This window comes from Vanellus vanellus (genome assembly GCF_965231255.1).
Source record: "Vanellus vanellus genome assembly, chromosome: 10".
NCBI lineage: Eukaryota > Metazoa > Chordata > Aves > Charadriiformes > Charadriidae > Vanellus > Vanellus vanellus.
The window spans coordinates 20,681,900-20,705,554 of record NC_138915.1 but is presented as its reverse complement, the minus strand read 5'-3'; the positions used below and the strand labels follow the sequence as shown (position 1 = coordinate 20,705,554).

The 23,655-nt window shown below is 47.5% G+C and overlaps 1 protein-coding gene across 1 annotated transcript in view; it reads right to left on the bottom strand.

Moving 5' to 3' along the window:
* Nucleotides 1-23,655, bottom strand: part of ATP11C (ATPase phospholipid transporting 11C (ATP11C blood group)) — a 54,518-nt gene that overhangs the window by 22,455 nt on the left and 8,408 nt on the right. Inside the window, exons 2-11 of the mRNA XM_082488001.1 lie at nt 13,547-13,666; nt 12,027-12,116; nt 7,937-8,017; nt 6,817-6,924; nt 6,091-6,219; nt 3,526-3,629; nt 2,805-2,855; nt 1,622-1,686; nt 937-1,018; nt 419-569 (exon numbers count right to left, since the gene is read on the bottom strand). Of these exons, the coding sequence (XP_082344127.1) occupies nt 419-569; nt 937-1,018; nt 1,622-1,686; nt 2,805-2,855; nt 3,526-3,629; nt 6,091-6,219; nt 6,817-6,924; nt 7,937-8,017; nt 12,027-12,116; nt 13,547-13,666 (981 nt within the window). The remainder of the gene's footprint in view (nt 1-418; nt 570-936; nt 1,019-1,621; nt 1,687-2,804; nt 2,856-3,525; nt 3,630-6,090; nt 6,220-6,816; nt 6,925-7,936; nt 8,018-12,026; nt 12,117-13,546; nt 13,667-23,655) is intronic.

Below are 23,655 nucleotides of genomic sequence, written 5' to 3'. Positions count from 1 at the left end.
TCCTACTCAATAATCCATCAAATAACCGATTTCTACACACTTGCTCACTCTTTCAGGCTTGACTGCCCACGTCTCGGCAAGTTTAACACGTCAGTTGACATGACCTCAATTTAAGTTTACCAACTGAAAGCGGAAAGATAGCTCGAGTTCAGATAAGGATCCAGGTTAAATCAGCTGCTGCATTTCTATAATGTATAGTATTTATTTATGCTTTGCCCCGCTCCACACAAGCATCACCCTGCACAAAAGCAGGAGGGAGGCAGGAAAGAAACACAATCAGCGGGGGAGCCCGAAGGAGACTACAGCACTTCCCGCGAGCAATCAGGACTCGCAGGGCTGGCAGCAGACACTATCAGATTCAATAAAACCGTCAGAATAAATAGAGCCGGAGGAGGTGCTGCAACACAAATCCACTTACCTTGAACGTCTCTTTCTCTTTTTTAGTCTTTTCGTTGTACCAAGGCTCATCGTTAAATGGATTACTCTGCCAGACGTATTTCAGAGTTGTGCACACAGTAGCCTTGCTCAACAGGATGCACAAATACACTATCAAGAAAGCGTTGATAGATCTGAAAAACAGGTTTCTTTTTTAAATTCTTGCAGCTATTTTTATACAGAAAATCATGCAAATAAGCAGCACCAAGACTTTCTTACATTTAAGAAGGGAATTACAGAACAAGTGCTTTTGACAGTGCTGATATTCAGGGTCAGCTCATACATGTTAACATTTCTTAATTTTGTTTTTAAGTAAAAAAGCTACTAAATTATGCAGCTTCTTGAAAGATAGGTTTAATCAAGTATACAAATTCTCTATGTGATCGGAGAGCATCTGAAAGAAAAGGCAGCAGATTAGGGGATTATTTCTGTACAAATCATCTATGAAAGAAGAAAAACCCAACAGCCTTTACCAATTTTTCCCTGACTATAAATACTCACTTTTCTACAGCAGACCGTTTCTGAGATTTCCCTTGGTAGTTCAAAGCCATTTTCGTTTCCATTCCAGTATAGACTGCAACTCCTACGGGGTATGAAAGCAGGGCTAGTAAGGGACGCGCAGCCCAGGAGGGACCCAGCTCACACTTCGCCATAAGGGGCATCGGTGTTCACACGAAACTCGAATCCCAGCTGAAGAAAGCAGCATTAATTACCCAAGGACTGTTCAACTACAGAAAGCTCCGAGGCTGCGAAGTAATGTAATTGCGCACATCCCAGAGCACTGAGCAGGAGCCTATGGATCACACGCAGTCAGGAAAAACATCACTCTTCCCTAACAGCCATCATCCTCAACCACTAGTGGCTGGGACTGCGGTCCTAGCACACGCTTCCAGCAAAGGATTTGGGAACAACTCCCTGCTCTTCGTATCTCAGGCAAAAAGAAAAGCTTGCCCAGGTGTATTAACACAACCTGCATGGCTTGGCAGCACTGCAGATATAACCCTTATCTCCTAATTTCACCCTGTCAACTTTGCAATCAGCTCACATACCGAATGCAGCCCAGGCAGTGAGGCTGTAGAAAACTATTTTCCCTCTCTAAATTTAGTGATGGACATCTACATTTGTCATTATTTATCAGAGCTATTTAAATAAATAAGAACAACAATAAATAATAAAAACTGTTCACCATAAATCTTCTTGGTGTTTTTGAGGGTAGCACCTTTCAGCAGCAGGTTTTCAGGACCCAAAGACCTAAAGGTAAAAGAAGTCATTACATCACTCGAAGAACATTCCAACTGCTTTATAATTTAGACCCAGAGACAGGTTATAAAGCTAACCAGCTGTTCTTAAACCTGATTACTTGATTTCTGTGTTAAAGCATTGCTTGAATTTGTTTTTTCTCTTTACATACTTATATTTGCATTTTACCTTACGCAGACTATTTTTGGTGCTCAAAGTTGCAAAGTTAATGGGGGATTATCCGTAAGGCTTTTCAGGAATAAGTGCAAAAGATTCAGATCTAATATCTTGTAGTACTTATATAAAAACCTGATTTTAAAAACATCGAAAAATCTGTCTATTCCAGCAGTCAATCAACAGCACCACCAAAGGCAATGGCTTATTTTTGCTCCCATCTGTGCTTTTATTTCTCTTTGAAACCCCACCTGTGACCCTCTGTGGCTTTTAAGGTCCAGGTAGATCCACCACAGCAGGAAACACAGCTGGCATCGCTCCAGTGACAGCTGTCCGGTTTTGATGACTTATAAACATTATTTGCTTATTTTTTTTCCCCTGCAACACTCTGATGTTTAGGTTTCTGCTTTCCCTCAAAACCCAATATTTTGCAATTGTCTGGTAAATTTGTTCCCCATCAGCAGGGGAGGATGTTACCAGGTGGTCCTGCACAGCTTCCCCAGGAGGGGCTCCAACGAACCCCAGGGTGGCAGAAGGGGGTAAGTAGAGAGGTTAACTACAGGTCTCCCTTAATAATGACATATTTGGAATGGTTAAAGAAAAATAACCATTCCCTAACGATCATAGAATGGTTTGGGTTGGAAGGGACCTTGAAGATCATCCAGTTCCACCCCCCTGCCATGGGCAGAGACACCTCGCCCCAGCCCAGGTTGCTCCCAGCCCCGTCCAACCTGGCCTTGAACACCTCCAGGGATGGGGCAGCCACAGCTTCTCGGGGCAACCTGCGCCAGGGGCTCACCACCCACACAGCCAAGAATTTCTTCTTAGTATCTAATCTAAATCTCCCCTCTTTCAGTTTAAGACTGCATGATGGTAGCAAGAGTTCAGATCCTTGAAATCTGATGTAGATGCCCAACTTCTTTGAGGAAGGCCAGTGAGATGGCTGCAAGACCAACCTGGCTACGGGCTCTTGGTTGCTTCTGTAGATGATAATTCTTCCTACAAATCTGCAGTAAAAATATGAGAAACTTGTATTACAAACACATTATAAAGAGCTACTACAAACATAAGGTCAGCGAGACAGAAGCAAATGAGTGCATTTGAGTGTGTAATGCTTCAGAGGGGTGGTTGCCCTTGGGACGGGGAGAAGCCACCCCCCTCCCATGGCCAGTGGTTCTCCCCGTCAACAGAGCAGCAGTACGTGACTGTGCCTATGCACCCCAGCACATCCCCCCCTACTGAGTGCAACTCATCCCAAACCTCCTTCAAGGGGTTTAACCACAAAGACTGCTTACTCCTGGAAGTCATTCAGCCCAATGCATTTTACTTGGGAGGCAGTGGCCTAAGAACAGGCACACAGACCATTACTACAGCTGAGCTGACACCAAATAGCTCATTACACCATGACAAGCGTTGCACCGGGGAGGTTTTGCTGCAAAGAAACTGAGCCCCAAAGTAGTGCAGCATCAACTTCGCCATCCTCATATGGAAGAAGCCCAGCAGCTCATCGCTGCCTCCAGAAACATTTCTATCTCTGATGAAAAGAGAACACCCTTCGCTTTGCTGAACCGTAACTTGTTAGATGCCCTAACCGGTGGTGCTCAGGTGTCTGCAGGGAGATGACAACAGGCAGGGACAGAGCAGGATGGCCAGGAGGAGCAGAACAGCCAGACTCACTTGTAGAGGTCAGGCTGTGGCTGTTCACACTCGATCGTGGCGGTGAGGGCGTCGATGGCTTCATCTGTACAGAGCACGGTGGTGTCCCGCACCGCGTAGTGAGTCTGGGGAGAGAAGGAGAAGCAGCATCACTGTAAGCCCCCAGACACGTAGCCCATGTTTCACCCCATTACTTAAAACACCACCACACAAAGGCTCAGCAGCACTGGCAGCTCACCCAAGCCCTCGCCCCATTGCCACAAAACAGCTGAAGCATCTCTCAGCTAAAGACTGAAGTCAATAAGCTTAAGAGAAATGGCAGCGGGAAGGAGCTGCTGGGTATCTGTTCAGTAAGAGGTGTACCAGGAGCAGAGCATCTTTGTTTTTCCCCCCAGGGACTTGCTGCCACCCCGGCTGGGGTCAGGGGGAGGCTGCAGGTGCCCCCGGGGTGAAAGGGCTCCCAGGGACCACCCGCTCGCCCATTCCTGAAGGTAATTAGACACCAGCTCCAGCACCCGGGGACCAGGCAGAGCACTGGCAGACTCCAAAGCTATTTTTAGCAGCTGCTGCTGTGAAGGTTCATCTCTCACAATTAACTGGAAAGCCCACGAAGGATCTGCTCGCTGCCTCCCAGCCTCTATTTATAGGAGCTACTCAGAGCTCCAAGTCACGGTGGGCTGCACGGCAGGCTGCCTTAATCTATCTTCATAAACAAATTCATTAAAAAGCTTCCTCCGCTCCTTACGCGTACGTTCCCCCTCCTTGCACATCCCAGGAGGATCTGTTACGTTACGCATGCCGTAGCCGTGACATCATAAATACCCACCTTCATGCCGTTTTGGTAACCTGCCTAGGTTTTCGTGGTGAAAGCAGCCACACAAACACACACGCATCTCTGGTACAAACCACAGCCTTTGTGAAACACAACTCACACCCATTCCCGCAGTGCCCAGTACCAAACCCAACCCTCATGCGGTGTTTCACACCCGCTGGTCCTGTCACCATGGGCACGGTGCAATTACTGAGCGACACTTCAAAGCCACCTCCTAATCAGTTCCCCGATCTTTACAGCCTCGGTCCCCTAGCATGTTCTTTTAGACGATGTATGACCAAAGATTTGCACTTCAAAGACAGAGCCCTGACAAAAACCCTTTTGTGGTTCTACTCTGGTTTCATTTAGTCAGGCATCTTTCCCATTCCTTGACCTGACATGCCCCAAATATCACAAAAATCCCCACCAGGTAGGCAGCAGATATTGGTGCAGATGAGGTCTTCTGCATACCCGAGTGTGCTTCCCACACCCTCATTTTGCAGCGAACCCCAGTTCCTGATGTTGGACCTATTTCCCCAAACAGCACTTGCTTTTTCTATTCTTCCCCTTCCCCTTCCAACTCATCTTCATCTCATCAAGAAACAGGAGACAGCTCCCAGTCACCTACAGGAATCCACAAACAAGGAAAAAAACACCACGGCGCTCGATATAGAAACCCAGCGCTCTGCATACAGACTCAAAAGTTAGTAAGAGCCAAGGCTCTGCAGAAGTTAAGTGAACTCATGCATATAAGACACCTGACACAAATAAGCCATTACCTATTTAATACGGTTATCTATTTTTAGCCTCGAGCCACTTCAAAGCTCCTCTCCTTTTCACTAGTGGAACCAGTACAGTGCACCAGCACTGCATCAGCACCTACACAAGATTTCCAGTACCGATTAACAGTCACCCATGAAAAGATGAGCCACAGAACCCATACAATACATATCAGATCAACAACGGTATTCCCACTGACTTCAGAGCCTGCCGGAACAAGTCATGTCATTTTAAAGTGTCTTCCACTCTTACTCCTTCATCTGTATAAATATTTATCAAACACAAGCGCAACCAAATTTTCATGTCTTCTGATGTATATAAGTTTTGTGTTGTTCCTACTTCTTTCCCTAGTTTAGAGAGGGGGAGGATGAATAAAGAATAAAGAATAAAGAAAATAACTGAAGAGGAGATTCATCCTGACCAAGGCTAGTATTAAATTTCACTGCTTGATTCAGGGAAGGAGAGAGGGAAAAAAAAAACAACCCAGAAGCAATGTTTTTCTCACGCTGGCGAAAAATCCCCCAAACGAATCTAGACATACTGCCTCAAAAAGTCCCTCATCTCAGTGGAAAAGCTCGGTTAAGTCACAGGGCATTGGCAGGTAGTGGGAAGGGAGCTGCAGGCACCACTTTACCGACGCACCAGACCTCACGAGGAACAGGGAAGCACTAACACACTTCCCATGATGGGCAGTAAGGGAGCAGAGCCATATCGATAAATATTGATAGAATTTGGGGCAGCACCAGCAGAAGTGACTGCTGGAGACAAAACGGGAAACAAACAATCCCCGGGGGGAAGGGGGGGGGGGGGGGGGCGCTTCGGTGCTGACGCACTGGGAGCGGATGGAGGGAAGAGCCATAAATGCAGCCTCGGGGATGGGCTCCACAGGAGCACCCTCCAATTAAACACCCCCTGGCCCCATGCAAGTGCCGGCTTCAGCGGCACCTCCAGGCACCCCAGCACCCCGGCTCCCCAATCCCATCCATCCCCGTCACCTTGAAATTGGACTCGCCATCGAGACTCGCTGTAGTGACGTAACAGGTCCCGTCAACACTGCTCGAGGCCAAAAATATCAAGTCACAGGGGAAGGTCTCATCTGCTTTCACTTCTACGATGTCTCCAACCTGGAAAAAAGGAAACTTTACACGAAAAGCCCTCTTGGTTGTTATTAGATGGCTACGGATTTCACTTCCCTCAAAGCCTAAGAGAAATCACTTCGGCTAAAAGGGAAATGAGTGTTCAAGCGGTGATCGGGTGCTTGAGCATCACTCCACAGCCCGACGGGTCGGTCCAGCCCAGCACCAACTGGAGCACCCACGTGGCACAGTTAGTATTTATTTCTCTGCTAAATCTCGATGGAGCAAAAGACTCTGTACTCGTCTGAAGTGTGGGGTGATAAATTAACGTCAAAGCTAGTGTACTTTCCTGGTGTCCTTGGGAGAGTTGGAAATAGAAGAGGACTGCCTGTCCCAGAGAAGTGCAAAATGCTGACAGATCTGTCACTTGTCAGCCCCAGTACAGCTTTTGCAAGACAGCTTTTCAAAAGCCATCAAACAAAGGCAGCTTCACTCCAACCAGGAACAGCTCCGGGAGCACCTCGTCTGAAAATGAGTGCGCCAGGGCAGGTCTCACCGCGGTACATCCCTCCTCCCTGTCCTCAGCACACCTCCTCCTGTTCCCACCAGCTTCAAGGATAACCCGAGTTCACTGCTAACAGTTACCTTGATTTTTTCACTCTCTTTCTGCACTTGCTTTGCATTTTCAACAATGAAGACATTGCTTTTGTTCACTTCGTTGTCAGCTCTGTGCCTCAGCCAGTCCTCATATCCCTAGGCACACAAATACAGGCAAAACAAACTCGTAACGAAGCAACTAAACTAACGGAAGAGGATGAGTGGGGACAGAAAGAGAGGGAGAGATTAAAAAATTGCATAAATTAAGAAGTCCTCAAGACCTCCTTCATGCCTGACAAAACATCAACCAGAGTAGCTCAGGCTGAAACAATTTATTTTAAAAACTTCATATGCATATTTGACAGATTCAGAACAAACTAAAATAACACACAAAAATAATCTATATGCAATGCATGCAACGACCAGCTAAATTACTGTAACGCGTTTCTATTATTCTCAGTGTTGGCAAGAATGGGCTGATAATGTGAGTAATACACTTAGCACCCTGCAAATCTTTCCTATGGTAACGCAGGACAAGACTCTTCCTCTTCAGTCCTCACTGAAAGGATAAAACATTCAGATTTGAAGCAGATGGGTTTTACTCTAGCTCTCCCTTTCTGGCCCCGGCAGAAGAAACTTCTTTTATTATTCAATCCTTCTGCAGAGGAAATTTTAAATGGCACACGTGCGTACGATGGGAGGAAAAGAGGCTTTTAACACCACAAGATGTGGACTATGTATTTTCAGGACTAGCAGAGTGGTTGAACAGAACCTGTCCTTTCCATTTCCCGACACGGGAGCAGAGCAGAGGCTATATTTGGAACATGTCTCTGCATCCCGCAAAGACTCGGAGAGCATTTCTAAAATGGGAAGAAAAACTCAAGTAAAGCCAGAACTACAGCAGTAACCTTTACTGACCCTCATGGTTTGCTCACAGCAGTACATATAGAGATGTTTTACATTACCAAAACAAGAGAGACCAGTAACCACACTTGACACACAGCCTCTCTTGAAAAGCACCAGTATATGTGTCCGACCTTCTGAGAAGGGTTGACCACAGCTACCAGCCCATTCAGGTGACTTCTGAGTCTATTCAAATACACACTCATCGTTTTCTCTGCCACATGTCCCAAAGAACATCTCCTTCTCCCCACACTGACACTTGTACCTGTTTGATAGCTGTGACTGTGATGACAAAGAAGAGCGGGAGGCCGCTGGTCACCGGGCTGGTCGGGGTGTCCACTATCACCTGCAGAGAGAAAAAATGTACTGCTGACAACTGGTTTTCATGCAGCTGAAGAAACAAAAACTCTGGTAATGGGGGAAAAAGGGTGCTCATCCCACTGGGGGTAAGTCCCAGCCCAGCAGAGGAGGGAGGAAGGGACAGGGCACACAAGGAGGACAAGCACAGATGTCCCCAGGAGTGCTCTCCGCCACCTCGAGAAGACTACAATACCTCCTCCTGAAGACCACGAGATGCCCTCAGATGGGAAAACCCTATCAAAAGTAGCTTAAAATCTACACTTGACCCTGCTCAAGGAGGAAAGAACAGCCTGGATGAATGGGCTTCTGGGGATGGGCTACATAAATGCAACTACTCAAAGTGTGGATGCCAATGAGCCTACTCCCACCACAGGATGTGCTGGAGAGGACCAAGGCAGGGAAGGAAGACGGAGCAGAGGCAACAGCAACGCACGAAGTAAAAAACATCATTATTTCTCACTGAGCCACAGGAGGGCCGTTTCTCCTCTTTGGCAGTGACAACAGGGCACATCTGGACCCTAAAACACAGCTGGTTATGAGAGGGAAGACACCACCAGTTATCGTGAACCACTGACACTCAGGTTAAAGATAACATGCATCAGCCCAAATTCCCTAGGAAATACATGAATACTTAAGTAAAACGTAAATCCACATTTTGCCTTTAAGCTCTGGAATTTGGAGTTAAGAGCGGGATTTAAGCACAGCAACCGCACGAGGGCCTTGGGGTGGAGAGCCGGATCCCTCCCGAGCCCTGTGCGCTGCTCACACTGTGCCTCCAGCCAGTGCCGCAGCGAAGACTCAGCCCCTTCATCCTTAATTAAAACTTGGGGCTGCGGGAAACCGCTGTTTCTTCTGACTGTATCATGACTTGGCCCGAAGGGGAAGAACAGCAAAACAGGTTCATAACTAGAAGGGAATAACACAAGAGGAGGACAAGCTGCGCCCTTGATCCACCTTATAAAACCAGGGCACACCACATTGGCCGTTTTTCCCTTTGTCCCCAGAGAGGACAGGAGCACGGGAGGCAGATGGTGAGGGTTGTGACGAAAGGGACGGGGAAGCTCTGTAGAAAGGCTTTGTGTCCCCACAAAGGGACTTTGTCTCCCTCCGCTTGTTTGGCACACTCACAAACCGCAGCATCTGTATATTTATTGTTTTAGGCTGCCCATAAAAAGCTGTTAAGGACAGGACTGCTCTTATCAGCTGGGAGGAAGCTACGTGGACACTTTTAACTCTATGAAATGCCACACGCTGCAATTTTACTCTGCACTATCGGACCCAAAGAGAGAATAGCCAGAAGATATTGAAGAGGAAGAGATACACCACAAGAAGCATCCAGACAAGTGGTGTATGAATTAAGTAACATGAGGGTAAACCAAGATAAACACAATAAATATTTCCAGGAACACAAAGCCCTGGGTGTAAAACGCTTACAAACAGAAAGTCTGGTAGAAACCAGACTTTGGAGGAACCACCTCGAGCACAGATAGTGCCAAGTGTTGCAGGCACACATTGCACACAGCATGCATGACGGCTGCTCACTGGGGCGGCATCATCGACGTTCAGGCCAGTCAGCCAGAAGTTACTTTGCAAAAACTGGACAGAACTTGGGAATACAAGGAGGAACTTTGGCTTTTAGTTGAGAAGGGCAAGGGAGAGGACCTCCTGCTGCCCAGCGGGGGAGTTTTCTGTACTGGACAAGATGCAATTGTATGTATTTGTTTGAACAAATGATACGATTTCTGCCCACACAAATGCAGTATTATAGAGGCATGAACACAAATATTTGATAAAGTCCCCAGAATAACTCATTTGTGTATTTGGAGATTCACTCCCTGCACATCCCATGGCTGGATACTACTCTTCTGCTTTGCAGCTGGAGGAAAGCCGAGGGACACACAAGCAACGAGCCAGAACATCAAAGGCAGACTCCTTTGAAGCTATTTTTGAGCTGTTTTAGGACTTCAACAGCTTAATTTGGATCCACTTAAAAGTGACAAAATCCTCCTGTTCCTTAATAGTTTCTTCCCGACTCATTGTTTAGGAGACTGAAGACCACAGAGCTCAGAAGTTGTCTCCATCAATGAAAAGGGACATTTTTCATTCCAGGCGCCTCCTAAATTAGCTTACTGCCATCAGCTTGGTCTGTCTACAAACATACTGGGGCTACACTTACTCCAGGCCAGCCACTTCCACCAGGACTTTACTGGCAGTTTTCTTTGAGTGTTGCAATAGACGAACCAGAGAAACAGCTCCTGTTAGCGCACTAAGAGGTGTTTTATGTTTAATGCATGTACTTTTTCTTCCTCTCTGTAAAACAAGATCTGAATTCGGAGTCACAGAATAACAGACATTTGATAAAGGGTTTCAGCAGCAGGTAGAGCCGACGCACCAGGCAACTCCCCAGCGCCGTGAGACTTCAATCCCAATGCAGCATGTAGGGCAATTCTACTAATTTAAAGTAATTTAAAGACAAGCACCAAGGTTTAAGCTAGAGATGCCATTTATCAAGGTATAACCCTGGATGTTTTAAGTGAATGGAGTAGCCCTGAGTGCTTTAAGGCAGGTGACATTTCCAGAACAACAAGCGCCCAGGCGCAGTCGGTTACTCTATAGGGCAGTACACATATTAGAGCTGCCAGGTCGGTTTTTGTTCAGTTGGGCTTGTTTTTTCTCTCTAATAAAGAGGTAATCACAGATCACAGAACAAAACCAAGGAGGAATGGCAAGGCTCTTCTCTCACCTGCATATCCCTGTGCCTAAAATGAGTAAGCAGCTAAATCGCGATGCATTTTGTAAGTATAATCAAGACTATCCCATGTTCTTCACAGCCAGAGGGTCAACAGATAAAATGTAATACCGTGTCACTAAACGGCCGACTACACAAAAAGGACATCCCGACTCCAGGGCATTGCTTCAGTTCAAGGCAAATTACAAATTCGCTCTGACAAGAATGGAGCAAAGCCAGCGAAACCAGCGATGGAGGCGAGCCAGCTGATGCCGGGTGAACTAGCCTTTCGTGTAGTACTGCCAGGAGGAGCCATCCTTGGCCGTCATCTTGGGATCCCCCGTTTCTGCGGCTGCTGCTGAAATCCCTATAAACCATAACTCTTTAAGGATAAAAGATTTTAGGCACTTATCTTTTGAGTGCACAGCCTAGAACAGAGTGATACCCCAGACCCGAACCACCAAAACTCCAGAAGTCATCTAAAAGCAGGCTGTTTGCAGTAGCTGCACATTTAATTTGCTGGGGTAGAGGTTTCGATGCCTATTTTCAGACCTAGAGCAGGTCGTCTGCTGAGCCCCAGGCCTGAACACAGGATTTAAAAGGTGAGTAAGTGCACTGCAGTGATTCTCCCAAACCACCTCCCCCACAGTGCGTTTGGAGAGCCTGCTCTCCTGGGCTGACAGAACAGAACACAAGTGTTCAGGTTTGCTCACAATTTGCCCCATAATCAAAGCCACAAAGCAGAGCAGAGAAAGTTCATCCGTGTACGAAATTTGCTATTTTGGCTGTGTAGAGCAGCTTCCTGAAGCTCCACATTACCAAAGCTCATGCTATGCAGTTTCTGAATTTTACTGATTACAGTCTGTCTCCCGCTTGCCTTGAAACTCACTACAACTGAGATATTTCTATATCATATAACTTGGGAAAATACACAGTTATGCAGAAGTAATAAAGATGATTAAAAAAAAATAGTATCATGTAGTCCTGTAGCATCAAACATATTTTCACTGGTTGACTGACCTTAATGGTTAAAGAATTAAGATGGTTTTAAAATTGTTTCAGCAGTCAAACATCATCTCAAACAGGCCTAAACATTTTAATTGTTATTATGCCTTGGACGGTGTGCCAGAATTATAACACAGCTTCCAATTAACAAAAATAACAAAAATTACAAGCGCCAGAGTCAGTTTTGAACCTCAATTCTTGTTCAAGCTGTGCTTACCATCCATACGTAAATACAACCCACCCTTGGCATCAAAGCTCTTACCTGCACGAGGAAGATGATGAGGAAGTAGAAGTTGGCAATTCTTCTAAACTGCTCAAAAAGGTTCTTCGGGAGGAAGTTCCAGAGGGTGTACTGTGGGGAGAGAAGGGGAGGCTCACAAACAGACCAAGATATGGGGCTTCTTTGGCTACAAAACGGGAAGTATCTGCACAAAACAGGAGTTTTCCCTTTCACCCACCGAGGAGCACCGTAGCCAGCTCTCCAAGCAGCCCTGGCATGCTCCAGGCACAGGGCCTGCGGAATTTAAGAACAACATGGAAAATAATGGGTCTAATACCCAACCTTTCAGTCTGCCCGGAATAAGCAAAAAATAATAAGCAGCCAAGTCTCAAGACCAATGTCCACTTAATTATAAAAAGAGACTGGTCAGGTGAGAAGACTCCATGCCTAGCAAATATAAAATGGAAAAAAAGAGCAAGGACTCAACATTCAAGAATAAATCAGGGAAGAATTAAAGTTAGTGCTAAAACAAACTACTTGTCCAAGATGGAAATGTCACAGGGAAAGGTGTCCTCTCTGAAGGACCCTCTTTGCGAGCCAGGGAAATGTCGATGGGAATGCTACACCAGTTAAACACTGTTAGAATTAAAACATTTCCTCACTATAAACATAAAAACATAAAAACACATAAAAACAAATAAGATCCAAGGTGTATAAAAAAAAGAAAATAGAGGACCCCCCCCATACAGCTCAAGTACAGTAAAACTGAAGCCTAACTGTATGCTGAGCATCATGAATCCTAAGCAACGTACTATGTATCCAGCTGTGTTGACAATATCGGGTGCCACTTGTTTGATATTTTACTCGGATTGGCTTCAAATCTTTTGAAATGGCTTCATGAATGTCATGGAAAAAAGCTAAGCAGAAGGCAGACGGGTGTCATCACAGTTTTCCACCATAAACAAAAGCTGCATTAATACCGTATGAATGTTTCCCCTTTCATCCAAAGGGATAAACAGAGCATAGTTATTTTCGTCCTATCTCAAGAGAGAAAAACAACCACAGAACAAAAAGTAAAATAGGGGAATCCGATTTTTCTGTCCATTTATAAAATAATCCCCACTCCCTTTAGCAAATCTGTGCTGCTGTCTTCTCGTGCTGGATTACATTTAACCTGTCCTTTAATCACAAAGGAAATGCCAGAAAACATCGGAAAAAAAAAAAAAACAACCCCAACCCAAAACAACTTAAAATCAACCCCATAAAATCAGTGTGTCCACGTGCTTTGCTCTCTCATCCAGCCTAGAAAGAAGGAACTTGTACAGACACCCACTGGGGCTGATGGGGGGGGAAAAAAAAAAAAAAAGAAAAAAAAAGACTAATGGAGAGACTGGTGTAAGGTATGTAGCAGGCTGCTCTGCTCGCAAAGGGACCTTCACATCCATCCTCCAGGAATCCAGAGTTTCTCAATTTCACAAACAACCATCAAATAGAATCAGGGGGGAATATGTGAGCGGGGAATCCATGCACACGATGGCCCCGGACGAGCAGAGCCAGCTCACCTTGGAGGAGACGATCCTGTTGTCGCAGAACTTCTGTGCCACATACGCATCTGTTTCCAAAACTGGACGGTGCCCGACCACCACAGTGCGCGTACCGACCCGCTTTTCTTCCCCAGCACACTGTCAGGGCAACCAAGAAAGTAAAAAGTTAACTTCTAGCTCAAAAAAAGTCAAATATTTGTACTAATAGCTTCCAGCTTCTGAATGCACCATGCTGTTTATTGGAAATAAAGCAGCTGGAACCTTGAAAATTCACTTCTCTACTTGAGCACGGAGAACAAAGAGGCGCACGTAGGGTCATTTGGCAAAACCAAGGCAACATTGAGCTTGCAAGCTGGCATCCCTACCACGGCTTGGCCACCCCCCCAGACCACAGCCTGTCCTACACCCCACCGGGGCAGGTCATCGCTCATGTCCACCACGCTCCTGCCCTACGCAGGACAGCTGCTGCCCGTTTTGGCAGCCTGTGCCCATCTGCCAGGCACTTTTCCTTTTTGAAGGAGACTGCATCTTCATCAACCACTTCAAGCAATTAGGAATATAATTTATTGTCTACACTTCTCTTTCTAGTCCCAACCAGGAGAGACCTTCAGCCTGGGGTTCCTTCAGTGGCTCCAGGCTTTACCCCACCAGTGATGATGGAAACTGCACCCTCCTTTACACTCGCTCTGTGGTCGAACCCACAAGTCCACCTGAAATACCTCATCACCACACTGGTGCATGCAGACTTGGGATTTAACTTAAAATAAAAAAAAAAAAAAAAAAAAGGTATACTTCTGCTATTTTCAAGTATCAGATAAGACCAGAAATTATGAAGCAGACAGTTTCACACCACAAACCCCTCAAAAAGACACGCGAGGATGCCAGCTCATCTTGCTGGGGTTTTATTTTAAAGCAGAATGAGATGCCAGGAGGGAATGATAACCTGGTGTCACGGGGGCTCCGCGGCAGCCCAGGAAGGATGAGGGGAACAGCAGCAGAATAAACTCAAGCAGAGGGGAAGCAAAGTGGCTCCGCAGGAGGAAAGCATTCCTTGCACGAAGCCACGAGACATACTTGCTGGTGGCAACGTGGGGCTCTAGCAGAGACCCAGCCATCCCCGCTGCCCTGGCAGGCTTCTCAGGGCAGGTCACGGCACCCAGCAAATTAAAGATAGATCCTCCCAATCCAATGGAGCGTGTGTGAAAATAACACAGAGTAAACAAGGTATGTGAATATACTCAAAGTAACAGTGCTCTTCTATTTAAATGCAACTCAAACATGGAATTTCCAACTTCCTATAACTCAATTTAAAAACACTGGCAAGCTAGTGAGGAAGCAGAGGCAGTGCAGGTCCCTGCAGCCCTGGGGAAGGCTCTCAGGTGGACAGGGCAACACAGGGCTCCATTTCCATCAGCTTCCAGCTCCGGGCTGCCCAGTATACCCAAGGACCTCAGTGGATCAGAAAAGTCTATTTTCAAAAGAAAAAAGTCTACAATAGTTTTAAAAATCAGCTTTTTTGTTTTGTCCAACTTCCACCTTGCATATAACAAAGCGTCCCTGCCACAGACACTTGCAGCCACAGGAGGAGACCTGGCTGGCACCAAGGAAGCATTTTGCAAGGTTGAACTTAAAATTATAAAGTAAATTTAAAATGCTCACTAAGAGGAGATGGAGTGGGGGGAAATAAAAGGGTCATCTTAGGCCAGGCTAAGGTTTTCTTAGAGTTAAGGTTTTGGATTTTAAAACACGAGCAGGGAAGACATTTGTCACCGTTCATGGTTCAAGGGCATTAGCAGGCAGCAGGGCTGCTAAAACACCAGCAGATACTGTTCATACTCTGCTTAGTCTTATTAATCCTCAACCCCTAGAGCTTGTTTGCTTTGAAACCCCACCAGGGCAGATGCCAAAAATGCCAAATCCCTGTCCCACGTCAGCTGGATGGCACAGGCTCAGCCTGCTGTGGGAGGATGCTCCTGGCGTGCCCTGGGACTGGCGCAGCACCCCAGCCGGCCAAAGGGCCCGTGGCAGACACCTCACCAAGCTGCAAGCAAAACCCAGCCGGAGAAAAAGCACTCTGAAAACATCCTTGCTAAGACAGCAAGGCCTGGGATTAACCGCTGCTTAAGGAAAGCGTAAAAAAATAATTAAAAAATAAAAATCTATGCCAATCTAATTCATGTACCCAGAGCAGTGACAATTGAGTGGATGCTGCTGCACCAGGAGCAGGGTCTGCCCAGAGGAAGCGGCAGCCCTCCCTTCCCCTGCTCCCCACCCATGTCTTTAATTAAAGAAGTATTTTTACACCACACCTAAACCCGGTTTGGTGTGCTGACCGCTCTGGCTACAGCCATCCTCAAACCTCCAGTGGCAGCCGCTCAGAGAGGAAGAAAGTTTCTTGCAGTCACGTTGCAGCATCGCTGGGATGCAGAGCCAGCGGCACCCACCAGCACCGGTCCCACCTCCACCACACACAAGTGGCTCCCCAAACACTGCCCGGGCAGGCACACGCTCCCAGCGAGGGAATGCCACCAACCTGGCATGGAGTGACCACTCTCCCAGACCCATCACACCGCCTGCAGCAGCATCAGCACATCTTCTGAACGAGAAATCAGAATCATAGAATGGTTTGGGTTGGAAGGGACCTTGATGATCATCCAGTTCCAACCCCCCTGCCCCGGGCAGGGACACCTCCCACCAGCCCAGGTTGCTCCAAGCCCCGTCCAACCTGGCCTTGAACACCTCCAGGGATGGGGCAGCCACAGCTTCTTGGGGCAACCTGCACCAGGGGCTCACCACCCGCACAGCCAAGAATTTCTCCCCAGTATCTAAATCTACCCTCTTTCAGTTTAAAACTGTTACCCCTCATCCTATCGCTACATGATGAGACCCAAACAAGATTCCCTAATGTATTTGCTGCGTTATGGAGGTGGCAGCCACGCATCTCACCAACCTGCAACCCAGAAGCAAGAGGCAGAGCCATTCATCATGCCATGGCAGCGCTGGGGAGCAGAGACAGACTGTCCCCAAGCCTGAAGTCCCTGTTGTGTCCCCAGGCAGGAGCTGGAGCCAGGCATGCCTGGCAAGCATCCCTCCAGCTCAGGGAGGAAACCAGAGCTTCCCCTGGCTGCGGTGCTGGCAGAGTGGTGGGAAGGAGCGGAGGCGAGGGTTGGCCAAACGCACGCACTGGCACGGAAGCAACAAAGCTCTGGTTAAAACACTCCTGAAAAAAATATACACAAGTATTTATTCTGTAAGACAAGCCACGCCACGGAAAACCTGGAGCATGGTAGATTTCGATTAGATATTAGGAAGAAGTTCTTACTGCGAGGGTGGTGAGCCCCTGGCGCAGGTCGCCCAGAGAAGCTGTGGCTGCCCCATCCCTGGAGGTGTTCAAGGCCAGGCTGGATGGGGCTTTGAGCAACCTGGGCTGGGGGGAGGTGTCCCTGCCCATTGCAGGGAGGGTGGAACTGGGTGATCTTTAAAAGGTCCATTCCAACTCTAACCATTCTGTGATTCTATGTGAAGCCCCAGAACAGAACCCAAATCCCAAGTGTGGTGTGTCAACTGAGTCCCACCAAGTTACCACCACCAACTCCTAGGTGGGCTTTCACCCCTCAGCTCCCCTTCAGTTTTTTATTTGAACCATCTCCTACAAAGATGATGGCAACCCCCTCCACAGTGCACCAGAGCCCTTTGCATCGGCAGCCAAGGGAGAAGTCCTCGCTCCATGGTCTAACCAGCCTCCCACAGCTCCTGGTGCTTTGTTTCCATTCCCCTGACCACCCCACAGGGTCACACCATCACACGAGCACACCAGCTGCTGGAAGGCTCCACGCCACATCTCTCCATTCTTTTTTTCCCCCCACCTCCCAGAAAGCGAGCGCAAACCATGATGATGCCGTTGGCTCAGCTTGGCAATTAAAAGCTCTCATTTTGACAAGCCCACCTCAAACAGCTCGCCGAGCTGCTAATAGATTGCTAAAGTCTTAATAACGGCTCTCAACGGAGACTTAAGAGGAGATTTAGGGAGTGACTGTCAGGCTTTTGGGAAAATTATAAAATATGCAGATTAGCTGGGAGAGGATTTAGACGACTTTTCCCGACCGCCTTTCATCAAAAATTTTAATTCTGATGGCAAAATAAAAAGAAAGTATTACTTGGATACAATTCAAACGGCTGCCTCATTGCCTGGTGGGGTTTCATAAAGCCTGTGCTGCAGGGCACAGGAGTTGGCTGCTGCAAGCAAAAGACAGAGTTTCTTCTGCTGTTTAGAGCCGGGCATGCCAAAAGGTTTATTTAAGGAAATAAACAATTGCATCCTCCCCATACACGCTTTATCACCTCCCTCTGCCCGAGGCGTGGTGTTTCTGGGAGCGCTGGGACAGCCAGAGTTATCCGTAGGGATTAGCGGTGCCAGATTGCCCACGGCCTCGGGACCCCACAGTGGGAAGCTGCACTGCACCCTCCCACCAAGTTTGCACCACTTGAGGACCACCCCCAAAGACGTGGGGGTCTCCTGCAACGTTTCAAGCTCCTGCTCTGCTCTCCCAGCATCTAACCAAACCCATCAGTGAGCCAACCTCTCCGCAGGGCATCCAACCCAGACTGCTCCTGAAGGAGCTGAGCTGGAAGACATCAGCCAGTGAGTCAAACACAAATCATAGGAGATAAAGATGAGGCCAGGGAAGCTGTTCTGCCAGGAACATCTTTCCGAGTTGGCAGCTCCCTATCTGTCTTCGCTTTCCACCTCGGGCAGGACCAGGCTGCAGTAATAACTAACCGCATCCTTGCCAGTGCTGCGGGCACGCACGGCAGGGCAAAGTGCTGCTGCTGCAGTACAGCCTTCCTCCTGCCATGGAGAAATTCGGATACAGAACATATTTCTGTTAAACATTTTGATGTAACCCAACCTTCCTGTACTGTCAAGTTTGCATAAAGCCCAATTATTGCCAGAAGTAGCAGTTCTGAAAAGATGGCATTAGGGATAACGGCTATTTTCTCACATTGTCCAAATTTAAAAAGCCCACCTACACTGGAAGGTATGCCAAGGCTTGGCATTTTGCTATAAACTTTTCTTGGAGGAGTCAGGAATAGGTATGATTTGAAGGCACCAGACCAGGGCTAAAAAAGTCCATGGATGCAACCCACAACTCAACATCATTTATGACTTGAAGCTGTAGGGAGCAGAATTCCATTTGCAGCCCACAGCACTCCCCAAATTCTTCCCCTGAGTTCGGTCAAGCCTCCCTTCATGACTCTTTCCCTTTCCATCTGTGATGGAGACGGTCCTGCCCCAGCACAACAGCTCCCGCCTGCCCCGGGAGAGGCTCCTCTGCACCCCCCCTCCCCAAATTTCTGGGAATCCATCACAGCACCATGTACAGGACCCAGCTGGCGCTTGATAAAGACTTGCAAACCTAGGTAAAAATTAGCAAGTCTGGGTAAAAATTAATGGAGTTAGACCGAGTTCAACAGGAGAGGTGAACCTGTGTCCTGCAGCCGCCGTTGACACGGAGCCACTCCAAGTGGGCTATTTCTAGGGCAGCTGCAAAATGCAGTGTTTAATTATATCCCCCATATGGAAAACAAGTGTCTGTGCTATCTGCTGGCCCCATTTCCAGAAAAAAATAGCAGCGGAAAAAAAAACACAAAACCCCACCACTTCATTTACTGGAGTTTCAGAAAGCACCTAAACCAGAACTAACTAATCAAAAGAAACTCCTTTCATATTTGCTGAAGATATCTTCAAGCCACAAAGTAAACACAAATAATTCATAGAAAAAAGATCTAATAAAAACCACAGGCATTTAAAAATAAAAGTCACCTGCTAAAACCGGAGATAATTATACAGTACAAGTACAAAGCTCAAACATTTGAATGGAAACACATCTTATATTAAATATATGCAGAAGAAAGATTAAAATCACATTACTTGGCTTAGATCTCATGAATAGTTTAAAGTCTAATCACTCCCCTATTGTTCCGTTTATCATAAAAGTAGTAGAGAAGACGACCTGATTTACAGAAAAACCCAGCAAAAATAATCACCTCCCAAAACAGCCTGTTCTAGCTCCTATTTCATTTAGCCCCAGAAAAAAACAAACAAACAAAAAAAAAAAACAAAACACACAAACATCCACAACTTCAAAAAGCCTCTGTAAATTTACCATAACCTCCCCAAACCATCCGGCAGTCTCAAAAAGTCGCTCAGCACACCAACAACCTCATTGCCCAACCGATATATTTAACTGAAATTTTTCTTGCTAATTTTTCTATTACTCTTTGTCCTTAATCATTTCCATGCAAGTACAAGCGATGCTTTGAGAAAATCCTTAATTTAAGAGCTCAGACTATGCTTACCCACACCGACCACATTTTTAGGCAGATCTCCTGATTTAGAGAGAGAACTCCATCGATCGGGATCAGCCCCGTCGTTCTCCCCTCCGCCTGCGGGAAAGGGTCGATAACATGCAGAGTCCTCGGGAAAAGAAAAACATCATCGCATTTCAAACACTAAGAGCCCATAGGTCCAAGAGAAAGGGCTGAAGGTGAGCGCAGCTCCGAGCTTGTTTCCCACCAGAGGGGATTTTCATCGCTCATCCCTAAGTGGAAAAGGGAAAGATGGTACTTTGGGAAAGCAAAAGGTTGTAATTTAAACCAGTATCCCTTCTCCTCCGTTGAGGCTGAAGCTCCTACTGATATTTCAACCAGAGAGAACAGGACCACCAGGGAGTGACCACTGGGGGCAAGCTGGCTCCAGCCGAGGGGAGGGGGTAACCATTGGAGTCCCCAGACCAAGTCGAACAATGAGCAAGAGCCAAAGGGGAGCCATGGGAGAAGGACCAATATTTTTTTTTTTTTAAACCTTGGTCACTACATGAGGGAGCTCAACACCCAGACCTCATCCCTGCTCCCCATTGGGGATGATGAGGCACATCCAGCAACACAAAGGGACCCAGTCAGAGCCCGTCCCCTCTGTCCCCAGGACACGCTGCCTCACCATATGGGCTTGCAGGAAGGTCACCTTCACCGAGGACAATGGGCTGAAGAACAGCAGAGCCTGACCGGGCTGAGTTTCCTGGAAAAGCTGACTTAGTCAATAAAGCCACCCATAAAAGCTGAGAGAAAGACGTTGGGGTGGGGAAAACAGGGGAAAGGGCTACTTGAAAGGTTTAAGAAGGGTGGAGAGAGGAAATACAAGAGGGTTTTTTTTTTTCCCCTCCAGATAATAAATTTACAGGAGGGCCCAGCCCTCTCCCAGACTTGTGGAGCACCATGCACCAGGGTCACAGCCAAGAAGAACTTTTTTTGGTGTGAGTTTTGGTTTGGTTTGGTTTGTTTGTGTTTTCCTTTTTCCACCCGGAGGCAGCCTACCCCCAAACCATGCAGTACTGCATCTTCCCAGCAAACATGCCACATTGGTTTCGCAGACAAGTCAGGTTCAGGTATGATGCAGAAAGCCAAGCCCGTCAGATATGGAGCGGGACAGCATTACTTCAGTACTGCTGGTTTGCAGAAAACCCGTTGCTCCTGTTCAAACAACCCACCAACCTTTGGAAGTTTTCGGGATCTCAACTTTTTTTTTTTTTTTTTTCCCTGCCCTGTTGGCAGCCGGGGTTATGAAACTGTGGCTCATCTTGAAATGCAGGCAGCATATTTTTATTTTTGGCAGTCCAAAAGAAAAGTTCGACCAGTGTGCTGTCAGCATATCAAATTCAGGCTCATAGGAACACTTCAGGCTCGAGAACAGAAAAAGGACTTTGAATAAGAGCCCGAATGTTTCACAGAGGTCACAAAGCAAATACGATGAGGTCTTCCCGTCCTCAAACCTCTTCCCCCCCTCTCCCCCGGCTCAAGCTGTGCACATATGTCTGATTGTCGGCAGCTCTTTTAGCAGGGCAGCGAGCTCTTCGGAGCAGTGATTTACCTCGGCAAAAATTAAAGTAAGAGCAAACAGGGAAAAAAAGCCTCCAAGTTTGCAATTGTCCATGCTTGCATCAGCCAGCAGAGCTATAATTTGTTGGTTTTCCCTGTTGCTTTCTGGTTCTCTGAAAGCCTGAGCTCTTCAGTTATGGAAACAACAATAACAACAAAAAAACCCTAAATACCACGTTACGCATCCCAGCTCAGCCAGACATTACTCTGACCCCTGCCACCTACAGACATTTTGCCCTTTTTAAAGTTTTCCCAGCATTTCAGAGCCAGCCAGCAAACAGCACATCTCCCAGAGCAGTTTCCTCCCTTTTTCCCCCCACCCCAGGGAATCAAGCCCACCTGGCTGCCCACTCCCGGGGGCAAAGCCTGCAGACACCCCCCCTCGCCATGGCGCACATCACCACAGCAACCCAGAAGCAAGGGCTGGTACCCAGGCCCACATCCCCGCAGGGATGCTGTCCTGTCCTATTCCCCACACCACCACAGCGTGCCCGAGCTCTGCACCAGCATCACAGAGTGCCCTCAAGCCCCTGCGGTGGGTACCCGAGGTCCCAGCCCCCCTCCCCCCCAATACTGCTCACTCAGATTAAGCTTTTCCACTCCAAAAAAGTAAAAGCTGTGGGTTTTCTAACCCTCCCCTTACTGTACTGCAGAGAAATGTTTCCACAGAAGCAGCAGGAGATAAAAGCGGGGGAAAAAAGAGGGAAGAATCACTTACTTCACCCCTTCCTCCACAGCCACCATCAGCTCCGCATGCCCCAGACCCCATTGGGAGTATTTCCACCCCTGGATACTACAGTAACCAACAGATTTATCCTTGGGGCTGCGGGCACGGTTACACCAGGATGCTGGATCAGTGCAATCCACCCAGTCAGGAGAGAAATCCTCAACATGTGGCCCAGAATTGTTTATCTTCAGGAAATCCTTTTGGCTCAGTGTTCCTGCCGGGCTGGGTAACGTAGCGGCAGAGCAGCTCCAGCAAAGCACGCCCTGCCTGGGGCTGACTGGGCACCCGCACTGAGCAATGCCAGCGGCACAGCAGCCGGGTTCAAGCTGATTTCCCTCCTGCTGGCATCCACAGGGATCTGGAGATGAGGTCTGAGCTGGTCCCAGGATGCTGGGCTCAGCACACGAGGAATTTCGCCGTGGTCTGTCCCGGCACCATCAGCCGCAGAAGCATGAGAAGAGGGCAGTATCCCGGGAGGTGACTCACAGCCATCCCCATCCCATCCCATCCCACCAGCCACCTTCCCTAGTTGGGCACTGGGATAAGGGTGTTCCTGCTCTCTTGGTTCGCAAGACAAGCGCCTTCACCCAAAGTTTCCTCTCCCCACGCATCCGATCTTCCCAGCCTGCGCTTACCGGAATGGCACTTGTCAAGTGGAAGGTCCCACTTCCATCCATTCAACTGCGCTGGAAGAAACTGCCCCACGGAAATGATGTACTCCACAATATTAATTTGACTGATACAAGGACAACAGTCCTCTGGGCATCACAGCTAATTTTACTGTGTTCCCTCCCTGAGCAAACATTTATAAGAAAAGGTGAGCCGGCAGGAAGAGGAAAAGAAAAAAAAAAAAAAGAATAAAAACCTTTCATAGTGAATAAAACTGGCATGCAAAACACCACCCTGAGAGCCCTCCCAAAGAAATCAATATTGCATTTTAAGGTTGGCATTGCAGCCCCTGTTGCATTGGGGCTGCTGCTGAGCGGGTGCCCCCAGTGCAGCCCAAGCCCCCCGGCAGCGCTCAGGATCCCCCCCTCCCTGCTCCCTACAGGCACCAGCTGCTTGGCTTTGTGTGAACACTGGGGAGGAATTACACGGAAATCATAATAAAAGATGGCAGGGCTGCTCACAAAGTGGATTTTTTTTTTCCAACATTTAATTTCCCGGCAGTAAGATTATTTTTTTTTTCCCCTCTTAAGCCAATTGAGACCCAGGCGATGGAGCACAGCGTCACTGCAGTCTAGCGGTACTTAGTTTTTATTACTGCTGAAAAGATCTTGGATTGCAGAACTAAAGAAATGCTTCAAATGGTCTAGTCTTGCCTGTTGCACATCTTAGCTTTTCTTGATCCTTTACTGCACAAGAAAAATAGGATCCCTCTGTTTTGCAAATCAGTGCATTTGTCACAATATTTCAAACAAATTACATTTACCAAGCGAACGTTGCCTCTGTTTCCCACTTTAAA